Source organism: Xyrauchen texanus, chromosome 22, assembly GCF_025860055.1.
Source record: "Xyrauchen texanus isolate HMW12.3.18 chromosome 22, RBS_HiC_50CHRs, whole genome shotgun sequence".
In the NCBI taxonomy this organism is placed as follows: Eukaryota; Metazoa; Chordata; class Actinopteri; order Cypriniformes; family Catostomidae; genus Xyrauchen; species Xyrauchen texanus.
In genome coordinates this window covers 8587604-8611706 of record NC_068297.1, presented here as the reverse complement: position 1 = coordinate 8611706, position 24103 = coordinate 8587604, and the positions used below count along the sequence as shown (strand labels likewise).

The window sequence follows — 24103 nt, the reverse complement described above, 5'->3', positions numbered from 1 at the left end:
CTGCCCTGTCATCAGTTAAACGTGTGGGAGACCTTCACGCGCTGTCTGTCAGCGCTGCGTGTATGGAGTTTCGACCAAGTGACTCCAAGGTCATTTTAAAGCCTAGACACGGCTATGTCCCCAAGGTGATCGGTACTCCTTTCAGAGCACAGATTATTTCCCTATCGGCTCTGCCAGCATCCGATAGCGAACGCGACACAAATCTCCTTTGCCCAGTCAGAGCACTGAGATTGTATACTGCGCGCTCCGCCTCTTTCAGACAAGCTGAGCAGCTTTTCGTTTCGTTCGGAGGGCGCACCAAGGGTCTCGCCACCTCGAAACAGACACTGTCTAGATGGATAGTGGACACTATTGCTGCCGCGTACGTGTCGAAAGACCTGCCATGTCCATTAGGCATTAGGGCTCACTCCACCAGAGGCATGGCCTCCTCGTGGGCATGGTCCAGCGGGATTTCCATTCAGGACATATGTGTGGCAGCGGGCTGGGCTTCCCCCTCCACCTTTGTCAGATTTTACAATCTGGAAGTGCCCGCTCTGCAGGCAAAACTACTAGCGGTTTAATACGCTACAGCTCCCCTGGTGAGCTGCACTAATGGGACACATTCCACACAGACCGGCACCGCCGCTCTGTTTTTCCCTACGATACGAGCGAACCTCTCGTAAGAGAACGTCTCGGTTACCTATGTAACCTCGGTTCTCTCTAGATGAGGGAACGAGTATTGCGAGCGATTTTCGCTTCATTCAATGAAAACCAGGGTTCCAGCCTACGAACTGCGCTTATATGCACCCTAGCCACGCCCATTGTGGCGGGCTTTGGGACAGTGAGCGCGTGGGCGCCTCTCATTGGGCGCGAGTTCACGCAAGTTCGTCTATAGGCTGCAGCAGTTGCCGCAGAGCAACTAATGAGCTCGCTAGCTAGCCCGCTCAAGGTCTGCAGTTGCTGCACTGCGTTGACAAATGATACAAAATTAAGGATAATATTTTGGCTTCAATATCTCAGAAAAGATTAATCTTTCCCGTGGCGTAAGCTAGCTTACGCAATACTCGTTCCCTCATCTAGAGAGAACCGAGGTTACGTAGGTAACCGAGACGGTTTAGTGCAAAAAAAAAAACTTCATTAACATTATAAGTGGACCTCGGGTATAAAAAAATTATTTAAAAAATACCTCTTTAAAATATATATTAAAGCTGGCACATGTAATTACTGTGCCAACAATAGCGTCACCAAACAGATTTGTAATAGTAATTGTAAAAAGAAAATTGACAAAAATCATTTACTCACCCTCATATGTTCCAAACCCATATGACTTTCTTCCTTGGAACACAAAATGAGAAGTTATGCGCAATGTTACCAGTCAACATTCACTTTCATTGCATTTTTTTCATACAGTATAATGAAAGTGAATGGTGACTGAATGGATTCCCTTTTGTGTTCCACAGAAAGAGAGTTATACGTGTTTGGAGCAACATGAGTGAGTAAAGGATGATGAAAATTTTACTTTTGGGTGAACTATCCCTTTAAACATATTGTCACAATCCAACCGATACCTGTGCTACTGTAGAATGCCAGCCGAGAGGTAGTATGAAACTTCTGTATGAGGAATTGTGAGAGGGATATTTTTTCATCTATACTCAAAGACTCATCTCCACTTTTCCAGTACAGCATCAGATCCTCATCCGTGTAGGCGTCTAGAAGAGAGGGATCCAATTCAGGAAAAACTAAACTGGCAGCGTGAATTGAACATGTGCTGCACTAAAAATAACACTAAAAATGCACTAAATATTTGTGATTCACTTACAGCTCTCCAATTCCAAAGAGCAGGTCTGTGAGTCCAGCGGAAAACGACTGAAGTCCATGTTGCAGGCTGCTGTTACTGTCACCCTGGACACAAGAACCAAGTACTGATTAGAAACTCTCAGATCTTCCTTTCATCATAGTCCTCACAAACACTTCCTCCTTCACTTTTTTCAAACCAAAATCCAAAGGATTTTCAATTAGCTTGGAAGTATTCTGAGCTGATAGGACTGGTTTGGGCAAAATAGCTTTTAAATAAAATTCTATAAAAATATGTCAGTATTTATGCATTTGGTCTGAAATGGCTTAAACAGTGATTCTTTTTTCTTCTTTCAATCAGAGGAACCATCATTCATCCAATCAATCTTTGTAGCCAAGTAGATTCAAAATATTGACTGCAGTTAAAAAATCAAGGCATGTTTTCATTTATGCACCAATGTAATAAAATATCATATAGTAATAGAGAGAAAAAAAAAACATTTGACTAAAATATTTTAACATATGAAAAATACTGACAGTGTGATCTGACTCACTAACTGAAATGAATCAAACTTGCAAACTCTTAATGCTATTTTTGCTGCTGAAGTTTCAGTCATAGGCACTGACTGTTTAAACATCAATCAATTTTATACTTGCAAAGAAGAATTGTAAAACTAGTCTAGGATTTTTTTCAGTCATTTATTTTAAGCCACTTTGGCAAGAAAGCATCTGCCTTGAACAAATGTAAATGCAATGTAAATGTGCTTAGTAATGCTTGTCCAGAATGGTATTTATCAAACCGCTACTTAAGCTCATCTCATTTCCCCTCTATTTTTCTTTCCTGTGTTTTTTATAGTAAATCATCAGCTCATTCAGTGGTATCTATCATTTTGTTGGCAATGGAAATAATCTGGGCCAGTCTCATCAATAATGACACTTTCCCTGGAGCCAGAACAGTGTCTGAAATTTGACTTTGAACTCCGTGCTAGCCCTTGATTATAGCCTGCACGCAGGTAGCTTGGCCTAATTTTTAACTCGCAGCACAAAAGACATGGCAAAAACATCACAGTCCAGAAGCACAGTTCTAATTTTAACACCACAGCAATATGCAAATGCCTAAGCCCAGCAACATGCTTTTGTTTTCTAACCACATTTTATTTAAAGGAAACCACAAGCAGGAGTTCAGTTGCTTGGAGGTGAAATGCTAGCTGCTAAATAACCAAAATAATATTAACTAATATTAATATATGTTTCCCACAATGTACAATAATAAATCAGGCTAATAAATATGAGTGCATCTATGAATGCATTTAAACTCTATACATATATAAATAACTTGCATATAATCAGAATTATGATGCCTCACTTAAAAGTCAGAAATGTTAGTGTTGGGAAACTGCTATTTTGCTTAATTACCTCAGGCTGTAAAGAACGTGTCCATCAGGGAACACTCTCAGCATGATATTTTCTGTGGTGGTGTCATGAATAAAAGATCTCTTCGAGTGGACGAAGAACACATCAGGAACCCAGATCTTCTTCACCAAACGGCCGTCGAAAGTCATACTTTTATTTGTGGTGCTGGTGAAGGACAAGCGCTCATCCTTCCAATAGTGTCTCAGGTACAATGTCATAGTGAAGTCCTACAAAGTTGGAAAAGTAATTTAAAGTGAGAACTTTCAAAATATTCATTTAGAGCAGGGGTCCCCAAACTTTTTTCTATGAGGGCCACATCATTTTTCCTTTCTATAATGGAGGGCCGTAGTCTAACAGAAAATGGCATGGGCCGGAGTGATTTATTGTGGAGATTTTATTATGATTTTAAATGGATTTACAGTATTATGCCTCCTAATGCCAGATTAATTTATTATTTATGCACCATACATATCAAGTGATATATAGCCTATTAAAAGAGCATTATTACTATCGTAATGACATTTTTTCATATTCATTGCTATTGAAATCAAATTATTTACTTACTCATGCGTATTAGGCTAATCAGTGTGAACTATGGGCTTGTTTCTGGCTGGTGAGAAGTCCAATGTCAGGTTCCATTCCTGTCACAGCCAGTCTCAAAGACTGATGCAAATGTTCATCAGTGAGTCTTGATCTCATCGGATTTTTCATCAGTTTCATGCGTGAAAAGGTTTGCTCACAGATATACGTGCTGCCAAAAAGTGTGGACATCTTCATTGCATTCCTTCTGATGTTTGGGTAGGTCTCGTTAGGGAGGGCAGTATAGAATTCAATGAGACTGTTGGGCTTAAACGCGTCTTTCAGAACATCACAGTTCTGTAACTCAGCCAACTCAAACTGATAAGAAGGCAGGGGGCTTCGTCAATGTCAGCTGCAAAAGGGTTCTGAAAAAGGCGGATTTCTTTAGCGTGGACATGTAGCTCACGGAACCGCACATCAAACGCCGCCTTCAGCATTTCCAGCGCTTCCACTGACTTTTCAGCTGGGAGTAGGACCACTGGTTTCTCAGCTGAGAGGCTTTGGGTAACAGGGAGATGGGTGAAGTCTTGCTTTTGCACTTGTCCCACAAGCAGTGCTAGTTTCACCTCAAATGCTTTTATGTGGGAATACATGTCACATATTAGTTTCCCCTTGCCTTGGAGCTGCACGTTGAGGCCATTCAACATTTCTGTCACATCTGTTAAAAAGGCGAGGTCCCATTTCCATTTTTTGTCGATCAGTTCTGGGACAGTTTTGCCCTTTATCAGAAGAAAAACATTGATTTCGGGTAGAAGCTCGTAAAAACGCCTCAAAACTCTGCCCCGGCTTAACCATTGGACTTCTGTGTGGTAAAGCACATCTCCGTGAGAAGACTCAAGCTCGGACAGAAAGACTTGGACCTGCCTGTGTTTAAGTCCGTTTGCTCTGATGAAGTTTATACATGACACCACCACTTTCATAATCGATTCCCACTTCAGAACTTTGCAGCACAGTGCTTGCTGGTGAATTAGGCAGTGTACTTGTAAAGGGGGCATGAGACCTCTTTCCTCCATTTCTCTATTCATGCGTCCTATCAGTCCCCTTGACGCGCCAACCATACTAGGAGCTCCGTCAGTCGTGATGCTGGCCAGCTTAGACCAGTCTAGATCCAACTCTTCTATCGTTTGGCACACTTTACCAAAAATATCCTCCCCTGTCGTAGTACCTTTGAGACTTTTTAGGGCTGCCAGCTCCTCGGACACTTCAAAGTTTGAGCTAACTCCGCGAAGAAAAATGAGCAGCTGTGCCGTGTCCTGCACGTCATTACTTTCATCCAGCGCTAATGCAAAAAAATCTAATTCTTTCACTTTTCCCTTCAGCTGGGCATATACATTATACCCCATTTCTTCAATTCGTCTGGTGGTTGTACTTGCGGACAGACTCACCGCATTTAACACGTCTTTCTTATCGGGGCACACCTCTTTACGAACTCACCATCACTGAATGGCCTACCGCAGGTTGCAATCAGTTTAGCTACCTGAAAGCTAGCTCGAATGGATGACTGGTTCAACTGGGTTTGCCGTACAAACGTATTTTGCTGAGCAGATAGTCCACTTTTTAGCTTCCACACTTTGTCTGCTCTCATTTGGCCTTGTAAACTCGCGTACTTGTCTCTGTGGCGGGTTTCATAGTGTCGGCGCAGATTGTAGCCTATTCTTTGAACACGGAGACTGTTACTTGACAGATGAGGCAAACAGCCATTTCTTTGCATTGAACAAAAAAATAATCACTTGTCCACTTTTCTGCATTCTGAATCAGCTTTTCTCTTTCCCAACCGTTTGGCCATTTTGTTGTCAATTTAAATTTTCTTGCTGGATCGCGTGCACCCGCTCGATCACGATGGATCGTTAATACGGGTGAATCTAACAAATAATTTGGCTACTTTAATAATTATAACTAAGGGAAATTTTATTTTGAAAGCCAATATGTATTATCAAATACAAATATGATATGATTAAAACATATTTAAAATTAAATTGTAAAAATATTTCTCTGCATGGCATTGTTCAGAGGGCCGGTCCAAATGTGGGTGCGGGCCGTATTCGGCCCGCGGCCCGTAGTTTGGGGACCCCTGATTTAGAGTGTAATAATAATTTCCTATACAGTCCAAATAATTCTGTAATGATCTCTTCTGCTAATCAATATTCTGCACAGGACACTGTACCATCCTTTATGACACATGCACACATTAGGATAAGACAAATAAAATAAAAAATAAATGTTATCAACTATAAAGAAAATAAAGCATATTTTAGGACCATTAAGATATATTATATTCTGACATTATTTTCATGACATTTTCCTTCTCTTTACCATTTTACATTAGTGTTTTTATAATTCTCATTATTCTCAATGGTGATTCTCATTACTGTAAAATAGTGCATTTTAATGATACTACCATGATCTATAAGTACTTCATTAAAATAATAATTAATTATTTTTATGCATTACAGTAATGAAAATATATTTGCTGCATTATGATAATGGAAATGGGGGTGGGAGGGGAGTAAGTGCTTAATTTTAATGTCAGAATGCAAACAAAAATTAATGGTCCTAAAAGAAGGCTAAATTATCTTTAAGCAAAATATCATTTCTTCTCTCATTCTTTTCAATTTACCGTGAAATATGACCCCAACATGTTCTTGACAGATTATGAGAGACTTTCCCATTTTCTTGATACATAAATTCAGATATCTAACGTTTTCTTTTTCTTTGTAGTTTGTTTTAAAAACATGAAAGCATGTAATACAAGCAGATCATCCCTCCTGCATTCTTTCTTTTAATTATGTAACAATAAACATTTGGAGCAGCCAGTAATTATATATGGTCAACAACAGCGCCACAGTTTCTATGTTACACCACATGAAGGCATGGACCAAGAGGGAAATCCAAAACAAAAGAACACAGTGAAAGCATGGTTGTCATATACTGACAACATTCATAATCAAAGTTTCTCCCATCAGAGACTCAGCATCTCTTTTTTGAGAATATCCTAGTGGGACACAGTAACTGCAATAAAGGCAGTAATAAAAGGGCAAAATGCAACATAATTATGAATGTGAGGGTGAATCTTATGAAACCTGTCAAGAACTTGTCCATGTGTATTTCACCCCAATTTCACAAGAATTCTGTTTTAATAAATTATATTTTGCTTGAAGAGAAAGACAGCTTTGTTTAGATCTGTTAAGATCTTTTTTCTAAGATCTTTTTTTACATTATTATCAAGACAGTCTCGTTCCTGTAATCTCCTTCTAATTACTGTAATAATGACATATATACATTTTAATACATATTTTAATTGTATATTTTTATCATTGTAATTCATTTATGATGGTTAATGAATTTCAGATAATGGAATCTGATGAAAATCAACACTGAGAATAATGGAAGTAATTTGGTAACAAGAATTCTGCATAAATATGCTTTATTTTATTTATTTAAAACATTTAATTTCATTTCTTTTAGATTTAAACGTGACCTGGAATTTTCTTTCTGTGAGAGTCACCCAAGTATGTAAGAACTTGATACAAGAAGGACTCCAAAAAATTGTTTTATTGCATATATTTTTTTATATATAATTTTTTGTCTTTTTTATTATATTTTTATTTTCATTTTATTACAAAATACAATATATATATATATATATATATATTTATTTTATTTTTATTTATTTTTTTTTTACATTTTGTTTTCTATTGGTAATGTAAAATGTACATTTGAACTGGAATTGCTTAGGAAGACTTACCATATCTACTTCTGAAATACTGTCCAAGCTTTCCACTTGTACATCAACTCCCACTGGAATAGCAGGGCCTGAAAAAGCAAACAAACAAGCAAACAAACAAACAAAAAAAAAATTAACCCATTTACAAAATATACAAATCCAAATCCATATCAAATCACAAATGTAATTTAAAGGAAACAGAGTTTCTTTTCTTTCTGCCTGATCTGTTCACAAAGGGCTTAGCAGCTACTTTGACATCTGACGGATTGTAAGATGTACTAGCTGTTGAGAAGGACAAGCCTTGCTCACAGATCATTCAACCACAACTCAAGCTTTGATACCCTACATGGAGCTCCACTCATAAGGTCTTTTGTAACCAACATAAACCTTTGCTCTTTACCAGGATTAGTGTGATAGGGGTATCTGCCACTCAGATGGTAAATGGGTAGGGGGCGGCTTGTACATATGGACAGGGATGATGCAAGGACACTGGACAAAACAAGATTTCCAGCGCATTCCACTGTCTCTATACTCCTAGTAATCCAACGAGATTAATGGAGATGGTAAATGGTGGATTAAAGTTTGATTCTCAAAATGATACTGACACCTACTGAAACTTGCCATTACACATCACTTACCAACATGCAGCTTATGAAAAAACCTTCATGAAATGCACAAGCACAAGAGTCCAGTAGACGCAAACCGCAGAGATGACTTTTCGAAATTTGCTTAAATAATCCAGACACTCATCTGTATAAATATTCACATACAGCACAAACTGGAACCATCCAGTCAATTTCCCTGTCATGTACCATCAAGGGTTTTCATATCACTCGTTGGGGTCTGAAACCTTTAGGATGACCTTGAGTTGGATTGCTTTTATCTCAGTGTAGCCACCACTTCAAGTCTTTGAAAAAGGTTGATTTAGAAAAGTTGACATTTGTGCTTGGAAGCTCCAAGATTTTACCATTAAAGTTGAAGTGTGTAATTCTTCTGATGTTAAAATGCTTTCTCCCATCCCAGCTTAATATGCAGAGACAACTATAAAAAAGCCATTTTTAGGTTTATTTCCCCTAAAGGTGTATATACTATGGCTCTGTGGGGTTTAGTTGAGAATCTTGAACAGACCCACATAGCAATAGTGGTTCAACCAATGGCTTGAGTTTGGGGCGGGGACTTTCTGTTTGGGCGACCTATGGCAGAGGGTTCAGCAAAGCTGTTTGAAAACAGTCACTATTTTTGCAGTTCTGCTTGGCAAAGCTAGTGGTGCAGATATTACACATTCAGCTTTAAAGGCGCGTTCAGTATTTTTTGTTTATGCTGCTATGAATGATATGGCAGCATTCTATGTATGGGTTCTGGTCCCATGGAAACCAGGAAGTAATTGCATTAGCTTAATCAATGATGAGCGATTCAGAGGTTGCCACTGACAGTTAGGTTTAGGGTTGGGGTTTAGGTTAAGGTGTATGGTTAATAAAATATGGATTCCTGTTGACTGTATTACATAATTTACAACTAAAAATACAACTTGCTTTTGGCGCCACTCTGTGTACATTTAGCCAGGAAACTGGAACTTACCCATGCTATGCGTTCAACATCACTTCCAGCTTCCGCCACTGGGGACAGTGGTTTGAGTTTCGGCAAAACCAATTTCAGCTGAAGAACTTTTGACCTGCTGTCACCAAATTCACAGTGGGATCAGTCTGTATATTCACAGTCAGCCATGATTAATATATTCCACAAGTGAAAGTGGCCAATCACAGTGTGGTTACTGATATAAAGCAATTTACTCCCAAAGAATCAATTGCAATTTTATGACTTTATTAAGGGGGCTGCCATGATACGATCAAATGACCAGCCAAAAACTACTCACTTAATCTCAATAACCGCCTGTTATTATACATTTTCACAAACAAATCATGGCTGACTGTGCATAGAGATTTTCTACAATGGTATCTTTAAATGAAAACAATTTTATTTGAATAATGCTGCATCCATGCCCCTAGGTGTCAGTGTAAGTCCAAGACGACATGAGCAAAAACTTACTGGGTACACATTTAACATGTTTGCCCCTATGAGGCGACCAGCTCATGGCCCCTTATGTAAAATGAAAGGTATTTTTTAAAAGTACTACTCATTTTCTGTTCACTTTAAGGGTTCATCTTTTTTTAACAAGAAAAAAAATGACTAATTACCTTTAATTTCAAATGTATCTACTCTGTATACCTAGGATATCATTCAAATAGTTTATTCTTTTTTTTTTTTTCAAGGGTTGCTAAGGCCATTTTTTTCAGCTGTTGATTGCTGGGTTAAGTATAGTTAGTGGGTGGTCTTTAAAGCAGCTGTCTGCAGGGCAGGGTAGGCTGAGATTGTAACATGTGCTAATCCACAGGGCAGCACAAACCGCTGCCAGATTAATTTCATCACTACAGCCACAGCGCCCCGGTCTATATCAGATCGAGCGATCCTCCAGATGGACAAATCCATCAGCGAGGACCGCTTAAGTCTTTAGCGGACAAACAAAAAAGAGAAAGTGAGAGAGACTGAAGGGTAGCAAAATCTAATGTGATTACAGTTTTACTCAGTTTCACATGTTGTTTGATTTAAAGGATAACTGACCCTTTTTGCTGAATGTCAGAGTTCTCACCATTATGGAAATCCATTTTCTACTGTATTTTTCATGGAGATGCTACTTGATATCTTTTGATCTTTCAGTCCAATTCATGACTGATAAGAGAATGCTGTTTGCTCAGTTGGTTTTTTCCATATTTCTTGGAAAGTCAGTAATTATCAGTGTTAATATGAGAGATAATGTACACTCACTACCAGTAATTATTGCAACATAAAATCAGACAAGGGGATTAGGTCTCTTCTCACCCTGAAAGAGTTTATTTGGTGATTATGACTGGATGACCATATATTATCCTGTTTTTTACACACCTCAATACCAAATAAATTAATAAATGCACATTAAATATTAATATGAGTTGAAATTATTTTATAGTGTGCACAAAAGAGACTGCAGAGTGATATGAGAAACATGAAACTAACACAGCTATGTTGGAAATCGTTTGCCTGGGATAACGGTAAATGATACTTAGCTACAGAATCCCACGAATAACCATTCAGAATCAAAATATTTCAAAGAGATGTGTAATAATTGCACCATTACACATCTTGTGTACTCTGCAGAGAGAACAATATGTTGTTATCATACAACATTAAACAAATCCTTAATATGTTTAATCCTACACATGAAGAAATTCATACTGCCCTGTTGTGACCCATAAACACACTGTGAATGCTACAGTATACATTTGTTCTCTATGTATTTCAAGCAATACTCCCTTTCTCTGGAATAAAACCAGACTGCAGTCATGCATTAGCAATTCTCTTTTGCTTCTTAAGTAAATCTCATTTCTGCAGTACACACTGCACATTATACAGTACCTGAGGTACCGTTTACCTCATTGCTTAAAATTAATACTGCAATTTGACAATGAAAGGCATGCTAAAATGCATTGTTTAATATGATACTCTGTTTGTGGTAAAACAGTAATGTTTATAACAATGCAAAGGAAATAGTTTAAGAAATAGTTCCTATAAATAGTTTTATCAAATGTGTGTGTGTATATATATATATATTGGGGGGATTGTCCCTGTAATAAGTGCACTGTAAGTCGCTTTGGATAAAAGCGTCTGCCAAATGCATAAATGTAAATGTAATACATAATGTAATTTTTGCCAAATGAAACTTCTGTCATAATTGTTTTTCTTTTGTGTATCTTTTTTACACACAATGAAAGTGATTGGTGACTGAGGCTGTATTCATTTGTGTTCCAAAGAAGAAAGAACATCATATAGGTTTGGATCAACGATGAGGGTGAGTAAATGATGACAGTATTTTATTTGCATTTGTTTATTTATATATTTTATTACTATTATTTGTGAATTATTTCATTAAACTAATCAGGTTACTGCATATTCAGTTTATTATAATTGTTCTGAGTCAACCTCTTAAATATAGCAAAACACATAAAATAAAATAAAAATTATAATAATAAAATATATATATATATATATATATATATATATATATATATATATATATATATATATATATTTGCTGAGCGACAGCAAATATTAGCTTTCCTGACGTTTAACGAGGAAAGGAACATTACAAAACTCAATACAGTTTCACTCTGTCACAGTCTGGCCTGACTGTGCCTCCCCTGATTGTCTCTATTTCCTGTCTGAGTATTTGCCTGTTTTGGTTTTGTCTCTCTGTCGCTCTTGTGTCTTTCAGATGCCATGTTGAGTTAGCCAGCTCCAGTTGCATTGACAACGATCATTACCAATCAGCTGATCATCTGTGGCACCTGCGCTCCCAATTACCTCTCCCTATATCACCTGTGCTGAATTGTTTTGTTTGTTTGGTGTGTGAGTCAGGTTGGTTGGTTGGTTGGTTGGTTGGGCGGCTGGCTCTGTTTTTTTAACTTGGTAGTTATTTATTGTATTGTTTACTGCATCCCTGCATTTGGGTCCTTCCTGCTGAGCATCTCATGACACACTCTTACTCAAAGCCAAATGAATAAGTCCCTTAAATGAATAGTTCACCCAAAAATGAAAATTCTCCCATCATTTACTCACCCTCATGCTATCTCAGATGTGTATACCTTTCTTTCATCTGCAGAATACAAAGGAACATTTTGAGAAGAATGTCTTAGCTCTGTAGATCTACACAATGCAAGTGAATGGTGGCCAGACCTTTAAAGCTCAAAAAGGAGATAAAGGCAGTATTAAAGTAATTCACAAGACTCCAGTGGGTTAAGCAATGTCATCTGAAGCAATCCACTCGGTTTTGGGTGAGAACAGACCAAAATGTAACTCCTTTTTTCAATATAAACCAAGCCTCCATGGCGATCATGATTTCAAGCTCGATTCCACTTCCTATAGCACTATCTAGTACTCTGCACATATGACAAGCACAAGAAGTGTAATCAAGCTTGAAATCCTGATCATACCTAGAGATTGCAATGACAAGATGTACAGTAAAAAAAGAGTTATATTTTGGTCTGTTCTCACACAAAACCGACTGGATCACTTCAGAAGACCGCTGGAGTCAAATTGATTACTTAAATGCTGCCTTTATCTGCTTTTTGGAACTCCAAAGGTCTGACCACCATTCACTTGCATTGAAATTATCTATAGAGTTGAGATATTTGTCTAAAAATCTATGTGTTCTTCAGAAGAAAGAAAGTCATACACATCTTAGATGCATGAGGGTGATAAAAGATAAGAGAATTTTCATTTTTGGTTGAACTATGCCTTTAATAAACCTCTTAGCAAAGCCTTTGTTGACATTACAATGCTACAGTAAAGAATGCCACTAGCAACAACAAGGTCATGAGTTTGATTCTCATGAGGCACATACTGATTAACATACTGAGGTATACTTTGAATGTAAGTTGTTTTAGATAAAATTTTGGTAGAATACTTTTCGAATACTTTTCTCATATGACCAAAAATAATGCATGAAGATAAAAAAATAATTACATCAAGTGAGAAACTTGAGTTTTTCTGAACAGCGCTGATGCATGCTGCAAACGAGTCTTCTTGCTCTCTCTTGCCCAGATCAGCAGCAACACGTGACTGCAGCATTGCCAGGGTTTTATGTCAAACTGGGCTCATTTGCAAACACATTCACGGGTTAAAATCGAAGAAAAGCGGGTTGTGTTTTTGGGATCCTTTAAAAATGGGCCACGGTCACCAAAATGTCTGACAGTAGGCACTAAAGAATAGAAATGCAACGTCTTATTCAGAGGTGTATAGTAATGAAGTACAAATACTTTGTTACTGTACTTAAGCACAGTTTCTTAATATTTGTACTTTATTGAGTACAATAAAGTATAAATAATATTGTATAACTATTTCTTTGGAATTTTACTTTCACTTTACTATATATTGAAGAGAAATTGGTTAATTTTCCAAACACTTTCATTATTTTTGCAATTGAACACCTAAAAATAACAGCAGTACATGCAAAGATGCATGCAGAATGGCGAAAGTGATGTGTGATTTGTTGAGAGAATCATTTGAGTCTAATCTTTTAAATTTGATTCCTCTGAACTAAACAAAAAGATTCAAAAAGCGGTTTGAATTATTCGCTTTGAGAATCAGGAATCTGAATCAAAATCACATGCGAAGCATGCGCCAGATTATGTGATCCATCGTCTGTCTCTGGGGAAGACAAGAAACTGCTCATGTGAGTTCATTTTTTTTTCTTCGACTAATTACATTTATAAATTTAGGCTTAAACATTTTGAGAGCTGTGAAATAAAGTTATGTGCGATCAGTCTCCCGCCTTTCCAGGAGACCTGTTCATAAAAGAGTCAATCAATTACATTTACATTTTACATTTAAACAAGATATGATGTGTATGAATAATTACTTGCACTCGTGAAAATTTCCAACAATATTAGTTTTAAACTAGTTTTCTGTGTTTTCTGCACATTGCTTTGCACTTGACATTGTCAGGTTGTTGCTGTTAAGTTGTTTTAACTGTGTTTCAGCACATTGCTATGCAGTTGCCAGGGGGTTCTGTGTGGTTGCTTATTGGCACCATAATCCCATAAATATGATTATCTATGTGATTGAATGTTCCATTAAAGGGATAGTTAATTTAAAAATGAAAATTCTCTCATCATTTTCTCACCCTCATTCAATCCAAGATGTGAATGACTTTAATTAATTTTTAGAACACACACACAAAAATATATATTTTCAGAACAATATTGCTGTTATGTAGGTCAATTCAATGTAAGTGAATAGTGGCCAGACCTTTAAAGCTCCAAAAAGCACATAAATGCAGAATAAGAGTAATCCATTAGACTCCATAAGACAACAATGTCTTTGAATGGATCAAATTGGTTTTTGGGTGAGAATAGACCAAAATACAACTCCTTTTTCGACTATACATTTTGACATTGGCACTCTTCTTGGCAATCAGGATTTTAAGTTCGATTACACTTCCTATAAAACCACCTAGGGCTCTGCGCATGCATCAAGCACTGGAAAGTGACATCAAGCTTGAAATCATGATCGTGCCTAGATATTGCAATGGCAAGACATACAGTGAAAATGAGTCTTGGTTTGGTTTGTTTTCACCCAAAACCAACTGAATCGCTTCAGAAGATATTCATTGAACCACTGTTGTAGTATGGATAACTTTATGCTCCCATAATGTGCTTTTTGTAGCTTGAAATATCTAGCCACCATTCACTTGCATTGAACTGACCTATAGAGCTGAAATGTTCTTTTAAAATCTTTGTTTGCATTCTGCAGATGAAAGAAAATCATACACATCTGGGATGTCATGAGGGCAAGTAAATGATGAGCACCAACAATCAAACAAGTTGCCATGGGTTTAATGAACTGTTCCCTAATTTATAAAATGTACTTGTAATTTTGATACTTAGGTACATTTAATATCAGTTATTTTAATACTTTTACTTAAGTCATTTTCTCATGAGCTACTTTAACTTTTACTTGAGTCAATTTCCATAAAGGTAACATTACTTTTACTCAAGTATGACAAATGGATACTTAATACAACACTGGTCATATTCATGTGTAATCGTTCCCTGATTGAATATCTGGCAACCGCACTGGCACATCTTAATCAGCATTCTGTTGGCTGTGCACCAGTATTAATACAGTTGGCAATGTTATTTCCACAAATATAAAATTTGTGTGCATGATACATTGTTTCCCCACGATTGTTGCTGTGTAAATACATTTATGCAGCTGCAGAAGTAGCTTCTGAGTAAAACAGCTCACGATAAGCATTTTGTGAATCATGTCCACGTCTGAAAATTGCAGAACTGTTGAGAAATAGCAGTTATTAATAACAATAATAGACTACTATGAATAGGTAAAAAAAATGTATATAGAGAAAGTAGGCCTATTGCAAAGACTAAGAGGGAACCGGACTTGAAGCAGATTGAGTCCAACCGACAACAGAAAAATCTCATGTAAATAAATATTGAAACATTTGTGGCTTATATACATATGGGAGGCTAGTTCAGAGTGACACATATTGTATCATCTAGGCATATTAATATTATTTCTCACTTTTTAAAAAACATCTCATATTAAGTGATTTACAATAAAGATTAAATAAAAACAATAAAACAAAAAATAAAATAAAAACAAAACAAAAGATGAGTAAAAGAATCAAAAGCACCCAAAATAAATGTGTTGGTAATAAAAGAGATAGAAAACTAAATTAATAAATCGGCGTAAATATGGAAATATGAACGCAAGCCTAGTTAAAACTGATTAATATTCATAGTCGTCACGCTCCGCCTCAAACTCACGCCATTGGTTGAGCCATTTTCACAGTGCTGGAATGTGAACAAAGCAATGTTTTAAAGAGCAACATTGTTTACAGTTGTTAGGCAAATCAACCTACTGTAAAAAACAATTACGTATGCATATTAAGCCGGGATAGGAGAAAGTATTTTCATATAAAAACTGCAAACTTCAGTTATAAATCCAACTAGAAATTATAAACATTTACAGTGCATTTTAGCTTGCCTGGTTGAAAATGCTATAATACCATGAATCAATGGCATTGGATGACAGCTGTGAACTCATTACATCATATTGTGAAGGTTTCCGCAGTAAAACAGATGCAACAATCCATCTCTGATGGAGATGTCAGATCTGAATCCGTTTGTGTAGGGATGAATATGTTTGGGCTATTTTCATTCCCTTTGCTGTGACCCCCTGCTGTACAAAGCCCAATTCCCAAACGTATGCCTGAGTCAGAGCATCCAAAACAAGTGACTTTTCAGACATTCTATTCATAGGAGGAGAAGAGCATCAAACGCTGGAGCATTTTCCCCTTTTGTTCTCTAAAGAAACATATCATTAAAAAATGATAGGGTACCGTATGGCCTAGAAGAAGGACTTACACTAGTTCCTTGCCTTGACTGCTCAAATTTTTAAATGTTGTACAAAGAGAATCCTTGAGCTCCTTCTTATGTCATCCTTTAATACCATTCAAGCCTTGGTAGACTAGAAGAAATCTCCATGTTAAAAATCCCATCTTCTCAGAGGAGCAATCTGTGCAAACATCCAGCTGCTGCTATGCGAACTGATTGATTGTTAACTCACCAAACACCGATCATAGTGACAATCGAATGAAACTTGTGTAAAAAGCTTCAGCACTGTGTACGGAGCTCCATCTGACAAGCCTAGAGCTTAAAAGCATGCCTGACTGCTATTGATCTGGGGGAGTAAAAAAGGTTTTGCTTTGGAGAGAGAAAGAGGAAATATGGGAAATCAAGGTCAAAGCAAATGTGTGCGAATGCATTAATTACATCAAAACATGATGAGTTTTTCTAGCCCAATCTCTAGTTGTTATTCCAAAAGCGAAATATCATTGTCCAACACAAGAGCTTCAATATTGCTGCCTTAAATTGGAGTGAGAAATTATAGTGGTATAGTGATATTGATTGTTCATTCTTAACCATTTTATAAAGTGGGGTTTAAAAGTGAATAATTTTTTCCACTCTTTTCAACTATAAAACAACATTTTTCATAACAAATTACATTTTAGCATTTACATGAATTTCATAATTTCTTTGTGTATGGTTGGTCCACCTTTTGACAGCATGCTCACGAGCCGCCAAGGACTCTACACGTTTGTGCAAAATCTGATGGTCCATGTTATCCAGCACGGTTTGAGAATGTTCCAAATATCATATTATGTGCTATGATGAAAGCAAGGAAATATTACCTTTTGTACAATATCAAAAATGTGCTTATATGTGATTAAAGGCCTTGAAATAGTGCATAATAGTTCATATTTCTTCTTTATTTTACAACCTAACTTTAAAAAATTTCAAATTACTACTTCCAGGCTTAAATGAAAGAACCCCATAATTTCCAATGTTGTCAGTTTTTAAACTCCACTGTATATACTGAATAAAAATGTGTATTACTTTATGTATTATAAAGTTATGGTTCACGACTATGTGGTATGGTAAGTGTATTATATGATACACTATACAGGCAACTGTATGGTTATAAATTAGATAACAATAGCTAAATTCAACAACACCTGCACAGTTAAAATCGAATTCTCAAACTGTATGTGTTCATGTTAAACCGAAAGCCCAGCCTTAATTACAGGCCAATACAGTGCTTAATGGGAAAGTTGTTTATCCCTCTAGAGGGAGCCAATGTAGATTGTATGCCTGCTGGTCAAATATTGTCCTGGATACTCTCCAGTGGTACATACTAAATATGTGCAAACAGTGCCTATACAAACAATAAGCGTGCATCCAGAATAATATAGTCAAGGTCTTCAAGCAAAAATGTATAGTAAGAAAAGATAAATTATTGCCTTTTCTCAACAGCATGTTGAGATTTTTTTGATACTCAGTTTTTTCAGCTGTCTTTTTTGACATATCTTCAATTTGATTTCTGATGCAAGATGCTGACATCAAACCTTCCGTCTTTGAAGGTCTATAATAGGTTTCTGGTAGCTCTGTCATGGAAATTAAGGAAGATACATTGCATAATTTTGATTTGGTCAATGCTATATAGGAGAATGATGATCTAACCTCCAAACGCTGGCCTCATGGTGAAATCATGGTCATCCACTTTCAACAACTGATCCGTTTTCAGTCTCCTCGATTTTGTCATGTCTGGTGCCTTCTTGGCCAGGGACCTGCAAAAAGAGTTCAAATGGCATAACAAATCTGATCAGACTCTTTTATCATGAATTTGGTCAGTACACCCTATTGTTATGTGGAATCTATTAGAGGTTAAACAAAAAATTCAGCTTGAACTCTCAAAGTCAATGACGTTTATATAATTTCCATGAAAATGCAGAGACAAAATATAATGACAGATTAAGATCATGCATGCCGTTTGTATAGACAAATTGTAAAGGCAGCATGAACTGAGCTGTTTCAAATTACATTTAAACACTACATCTTATCGGCAGACACTTGGATGAGTCCCAAATATGTTCCAGTTGAATAAGGACCATTATTTAGTGATATTTAGTGACCTGTGCAATAACTTTCAATGCAACTTGAATTTAAGCACTTCTAGTAATGGCTATACATTCTATCTATCTATCTATCTATCTATCTATCTATCTATCTATCTATCTATCTATCTATCCATCCATCCATCCATCCATCCATCCATCCATCCATCCATCCATCCATCCATCCATCCATCCATCCATCCATCCATCCATCCATCCATCCATCCATCCATCCATCCATCCATCCATCCATCCATGACAAGAACAACCCATAGACCCTAAAAGAATAAAAATAGTAATTCCCGACTGTTACCTGCCATTTGTAATTTATTTCAGGTTGAGAGTAAATCAGACAGAGGCAGCTTGCCACAACTGAATACATGAGTACTGCTGGATTTTCTCATGGAAATTTGCAGATTTATGGACTCTATGATTGTTTTAATTTAATAGTCATAAAATCCATGAGGCTGTACCTCTGTGAGCTAATTGTAAGGGCAGCTTTTTGCCAACGTACTGTCCAGTTCTTGGCTGATGGGCGAAACGTGCCTGGCACTGCATGTTCAGTTCAGTGTCAGTAGGCTATTGTCTGTCTGGGTCATGTTAATTGCGCCCCAGCGTCTGGCCTCATTTATGGGACTCTGCTGTCATAACAGAATCAGGCTAATAAAGGTGGTCGAAACATGAGTCTCTGAAACACAGTTGTTCCTGTGGAACTCATCAATGGACATGTCACCATTGCAACATGTTTAATAACATCACCAGACCCATCACCACAGTTCTGATAAACAATACTGGTATCTCTGAATACATAAATAAGAATCTTAGCATTGTTCTCATGTTCTTGTAATTAGTGAAAGACCGATATATCGGTCAGGCTGATTAATCATCACTTTAAGATTATCAACATCAGTCAATTACTAATCCTACATGGCCTATTAACAGAAATGTTAGCTCTTTCTTTTGTCTGTATCAAAATCAACCAACAGCCTTGTGACTTTGAGTGAATATCGCATTAAATAAGTCTTCATTTAACCCTAACATTTACAGGTGATTTTATCCATAATTATGCATGTTTACTTGTTTGGTCAATGCAAGTTATTTTTAATAATTAGTTGTGTGATCATTTATATTGTTTGACACCTTAATTGAAGCATGCCTGGCTTGTCAGATCAGATGAAAAAAAAAAACACTTTGTGTCACCATTTGTGCAAGTCTTATTATTTCTCATTAAATTCAATAATATAGGCTACATTAAAATAGTATTATAAATACAGTAGTAACAGTTAGGGGTGGACTGGGAAGAAAAATCGAAGAAAAATGCCCGGTATGCCAGATTACCAATCCAGCCCTGGTAACAGGATATAGCAAGATATCTAACGGACGACAAAAATCCATATTGGTTGACTCCCAAATGTAGCCTAATAATATCTATGAGTTCATTATAGTTACTGTCTCTCATCTTCAATCTCATTATTGCCACATTGATTATCACCACCACCATAATCATCATGATCAACATCCTTAAACTTTCCATTTCTCACAAACATCATCAACATCCTCATCTTCAATGTTCGCGAAATAAATCAAAGAGCCCAGTACTGTGTAATTGAAATGTATTTCACATCATTACAATCAGATGCCAGTCCAAGATTGTCTTTCTAAAATCTGAGTGCCATAACATTTCTGATTTGAGAAAATATCAGTGCTTGCACTTACGTTCCGTGCTTCTGAGTTTCCACGGGTCCTGTCCACCTCCTCTCTCTCGTGGCGCGCTTATTTAGGCATTCCCCAAACGAGCCCAGGCAGACCGCTAAAATCAGCAAATATCTCAGATAAGGCATTATGCAGAGCAGGTGAAAAATCTACAGGTGTGTCCTGAAATCCAGCTTAATCCATGAACGCGGCTCGCGAGAGGCAGCATCTTTCCGTTCACTGCGCAGGAATAGTTTCGCATCGCTGTGGCACGCGCGATTTGTTCGATGGTTTAAATATGAGCGCTATACATGCGGCCAGCTCCGCGCAGCGTCTTCTGTTTGTCATTAGTTATCGGCAGCACAGCTGTTTAGAAGCGCTCGGACCGCCGCTGTTACCACATGGCATCAGCGGCGCGCGCCACACACGCGCGTTTTCCACAGTTGTATGTACGGTTGGAGGAAAAAAAGAGATTAGAAAGACACATATGACCTCAAAAAGCTGTGCATCAAAGACTACTAACGCTTCCAAATCTAATACATAAGTGAAATGCAGCCACTAAATGACAAATGCAAAAATCACATCATCTTCTGTGAGTGATGTTAGGCTACAATATGTGCAATTCCACGTGATTCTATTTGGCTCACCATGATATTAATGCAATGCAGTGAATCTGTAATAAATCTTTGCTGTGTATTACACAATCTTAGGCTTTATTTTGAGATTTGTTCATGTCTACACTGAAAAGTGAGGTTATTGGTGTTGGATGAGATAATATAATGTAAAAATTTGAAGAATGTGCCTCCAAATATGCAAAACTTGCACTGAAGCTCTACTGAAATGTTCTGCCTGTGGAGGGCAGAACATATAATAATTGATCCTACTGAAATTTAATAAAGGCTCTGTGTCAATGTAATAACATTTGATCCTAAATGTAATAAAGGCCTTAAATGCAATAAAAGGTCTAAATATGATCATTGTTGGACCTAAATGTAATAGCCTAATTAAAAACCGCATGGTCCTGGATGTAATTTATCACTTTACATTCAAGTTCCCTTTTTTTAACGGGCAATAAATCATTGAAATCATTGATATGCAGTCATAACAAAAGACACAATAAATCTGACTGGCATGCAATACTTATTAAATAGTCAGATGTTTGCATTTTTAATAAAAATTCACTCAACAAAACAAGAAATGCCATTATTCTAGATGCATGTAATGATGCAGAAACAACAGGCAAAAAAAAAAAAGGGGGTGTGTGTGTGTGTCATACTGCCACTGGCATCAAAAGAACATGCTCTTGATCTCAACTGCTTAAATAAGTCTATGGCATGTTTAGTTTTTTTCTTCTTCTCACAAATGTGGCAGAAGGGTTCTTGTTATGTTTTAGGAAGGATAGATCAATTATGCATTTACATAATATACTCTTTGTAGATATAATGTTCATCACTTTTTTATTAATGATAGTTAGTATAATGACATTAGTCTAATGGTTTATTTACTTATACCTGATGGTTCAGTATGGTTTAATGGCCAACAATCTTCAATTATTACATTTAGAACCAAATTTTATAATTTAGGGCCATTATTATTCTTAGGACCACACTGTAAAAATGGCCAGGATTTTACAAGATTTACCTGTAATTTCTTAATATAAAATACTTAATGTAAAATCAATGCAGGCTAGGACATTTTCTGTCATAACACAAAAGATTACTGTGAAAAAAGAAATTATAATATCGCACTGCACTGTTTCATTTGAAGTCAAAATTATGGTGTTGCATTTTCCCTTAGGATGGGAACTTTGTCTTATTTAATTGTGTTTGAAAACACAATTTGATGCACTGTGATGTATGGAGAAAATGTGTTTAATTTAATGACCAAGTTTATGACGGGTCCTGATGTGTAGGCTACATTGTAAAATAATTGAAAACATGAAATTAGGTCATTTCACATATAAAAAAGAGGGAAGGATGTTTCAAGTGCAAGTCTATGATATGATTGGTTTTATCTCATGAAATTTAAAAAAATATGGCAACCATGCACTGACAGATATGAACACTCAGCATATATAAAACTCAATGATGTTGACAATTAGCAAACAGTGTTGATAAAAATAGGCTACAGTTGATACCTTAAGTGTGATTCTACAACGCTGCATTACTACATTACTAATTTCCTGGACTTGTTTACTGTGAAGTCACAGAATACAGTTTCCTTTTCAGTGTAATACATTTATAGGAATAATAAGAATTTAGGGCCTTCGCAAAAATGATGATGACTGTTAATCATGCTTTTATTTCATCTGGATTGGACTATTGTAACTCATCGTATTTGGGGCTCTCAAATACTTCACTATTACATCTACAGTTAGTGCAAAATGCAGTGACTAGACTCCCGACTGGCACCTGGAAGCACAGTAGCATATCTCCTGTGATGGCCTCTCTGCACTGGCTTTCAGTTAAATATAGAGTTCAATTAGTTACTTTTAACTGTTTTAGGGTCAGGATGGGCTTGCACCTGATTACATTTCTGACCTTCTACATCAGAATCAAACCACTAGATCATTAAGGTCTTCACAGAGTATGCTTTTGAGTGTCCCTAAGTCCCGTCTGAAATCTATAAGGGATTGTGCTTATTCTGTTGCAAACCCTCTTCTTTGGGACAGTTTGCCTCTCCACATTAGATACCGTGGCACAACTGAATCTTTTAAAACTCAGCTAAAAACTCATCTTTTCTTTATCGCCTATGACTGTACCTGAACGGACTGTAATTATCTCGGTTTGTGTTTTATTGTGTAATATCTGTTGATGTTTTTAATGTGTTTGTGTTTAAATGTGGCTGTATTTGAATTATTTTAGTGTAAAGCACTATATATATATGTGATTGATATTGATACTGTAAAGTTATACAAAAGTTTTACAGTGCACAAGTTTTTTATATTTAGGGACTTTATTGCATTTAGCACAAGATTTGTTTTACATTTAGGGTATTTATTAGAGTTAGGACCATTTGTTACATTTTTGACCTCAACAAATACATTAAAAATGGGTTTTATTTATTTATATTTAAGATGATGCTGCTACCATAGTTTTTATTACCATACTGTAGTTTAAAATGATTACTTCACCCCAAAGTGTGGGGTGTAAATTCTGTTAACATTTACTCACCCTCCTGCTGCGCCAATCCCATATCTTATATAGAACACAAAAGAACATCCCCAGTCACCATTCACTTCCATCCATCCATCCATCCATCGTCAACCGCTTATCCTGTGTACAGGGTCACGGGGGGCTGGAGCCTATCCCAGCTAACATTGGGCAAAAGGCGGGGGACACCCTGGACAGGTCGCCAGTCCATCGCAGGGCCACACATAGACAGACATACACTCACACTCACCTCCACATCCACACCTAGGGCAATTTTTTTGGAGACACCAATTAACCTTGCCTGCATGTCTTTTGGATGGTGGGAGGAAGCCGGAGTACCCAGAGAGAACCCATGCAGACACGGGGAGAACATGCAAACTCCACACAGAAAGGCCGGGGCAACCAGGGTTTGAACCCACAACCTTCTTGCTGTGAGGCGACAGTGCTAACTGCTGCACCACCGTGCCGCCCCACCATTCACTTCCATTATATAAAAAAAAAAAGATGGTCAAATCAATCAAATGGTCACTTAGACAGTCAGTTCCTATCATCCGCCTGACATTTTGTGTTCCACAGAAGAAGGAAAGACATACTGGTTTGGAACAATATGAGGGTGAGTAAATTATGTCAGCATTTTATTTTTGAGTGAGCTATTGTATCCTTCAACCATAGTTTTCCTGTAAATATCATAAAAAGGTTACT

The 24103-nt window shown here is 37.0% G+C and overlaps 1 protein-coding gene across 1 annotated transcript in view; it reads right to left on the bottom strand.

Moving 5' to 3' along the window:
• Positions 1-20398, bottom strand: part of gabrr2a (gamma-aminobutyric acid type A receptor subunit rho2a) — a 30337-nt gene extending 9939 nt beyond the window's left edge. Inside the window, exons 1-6 of the mRNA XM_052153877.1 lie at positions 20274-20398; positions 18124-18230; positions 7511-7578; positions 3190-3413; positions 1799-1881; positions 1548-1688 (exon numbers count right to left, since the gene is read on the bottom strand). Coding sequence (XP_052009837.1) covers positions 1548-1688; positions 1799-1881; positions 3190-3413; positions 7511-7578; positions 18124-18230; positions 20274-20398 — 748 coding nt within the window. The remainder of the gene's footprint in view (positions 1-1547; positions 1689-1798; positions 1882-3189; positions 3414-7510; positions 7579-18123; positions 18231-20273) is intronic.
• Between the last annotated feature and the right edge of the window lie 3705 nt (positions 20399-24103).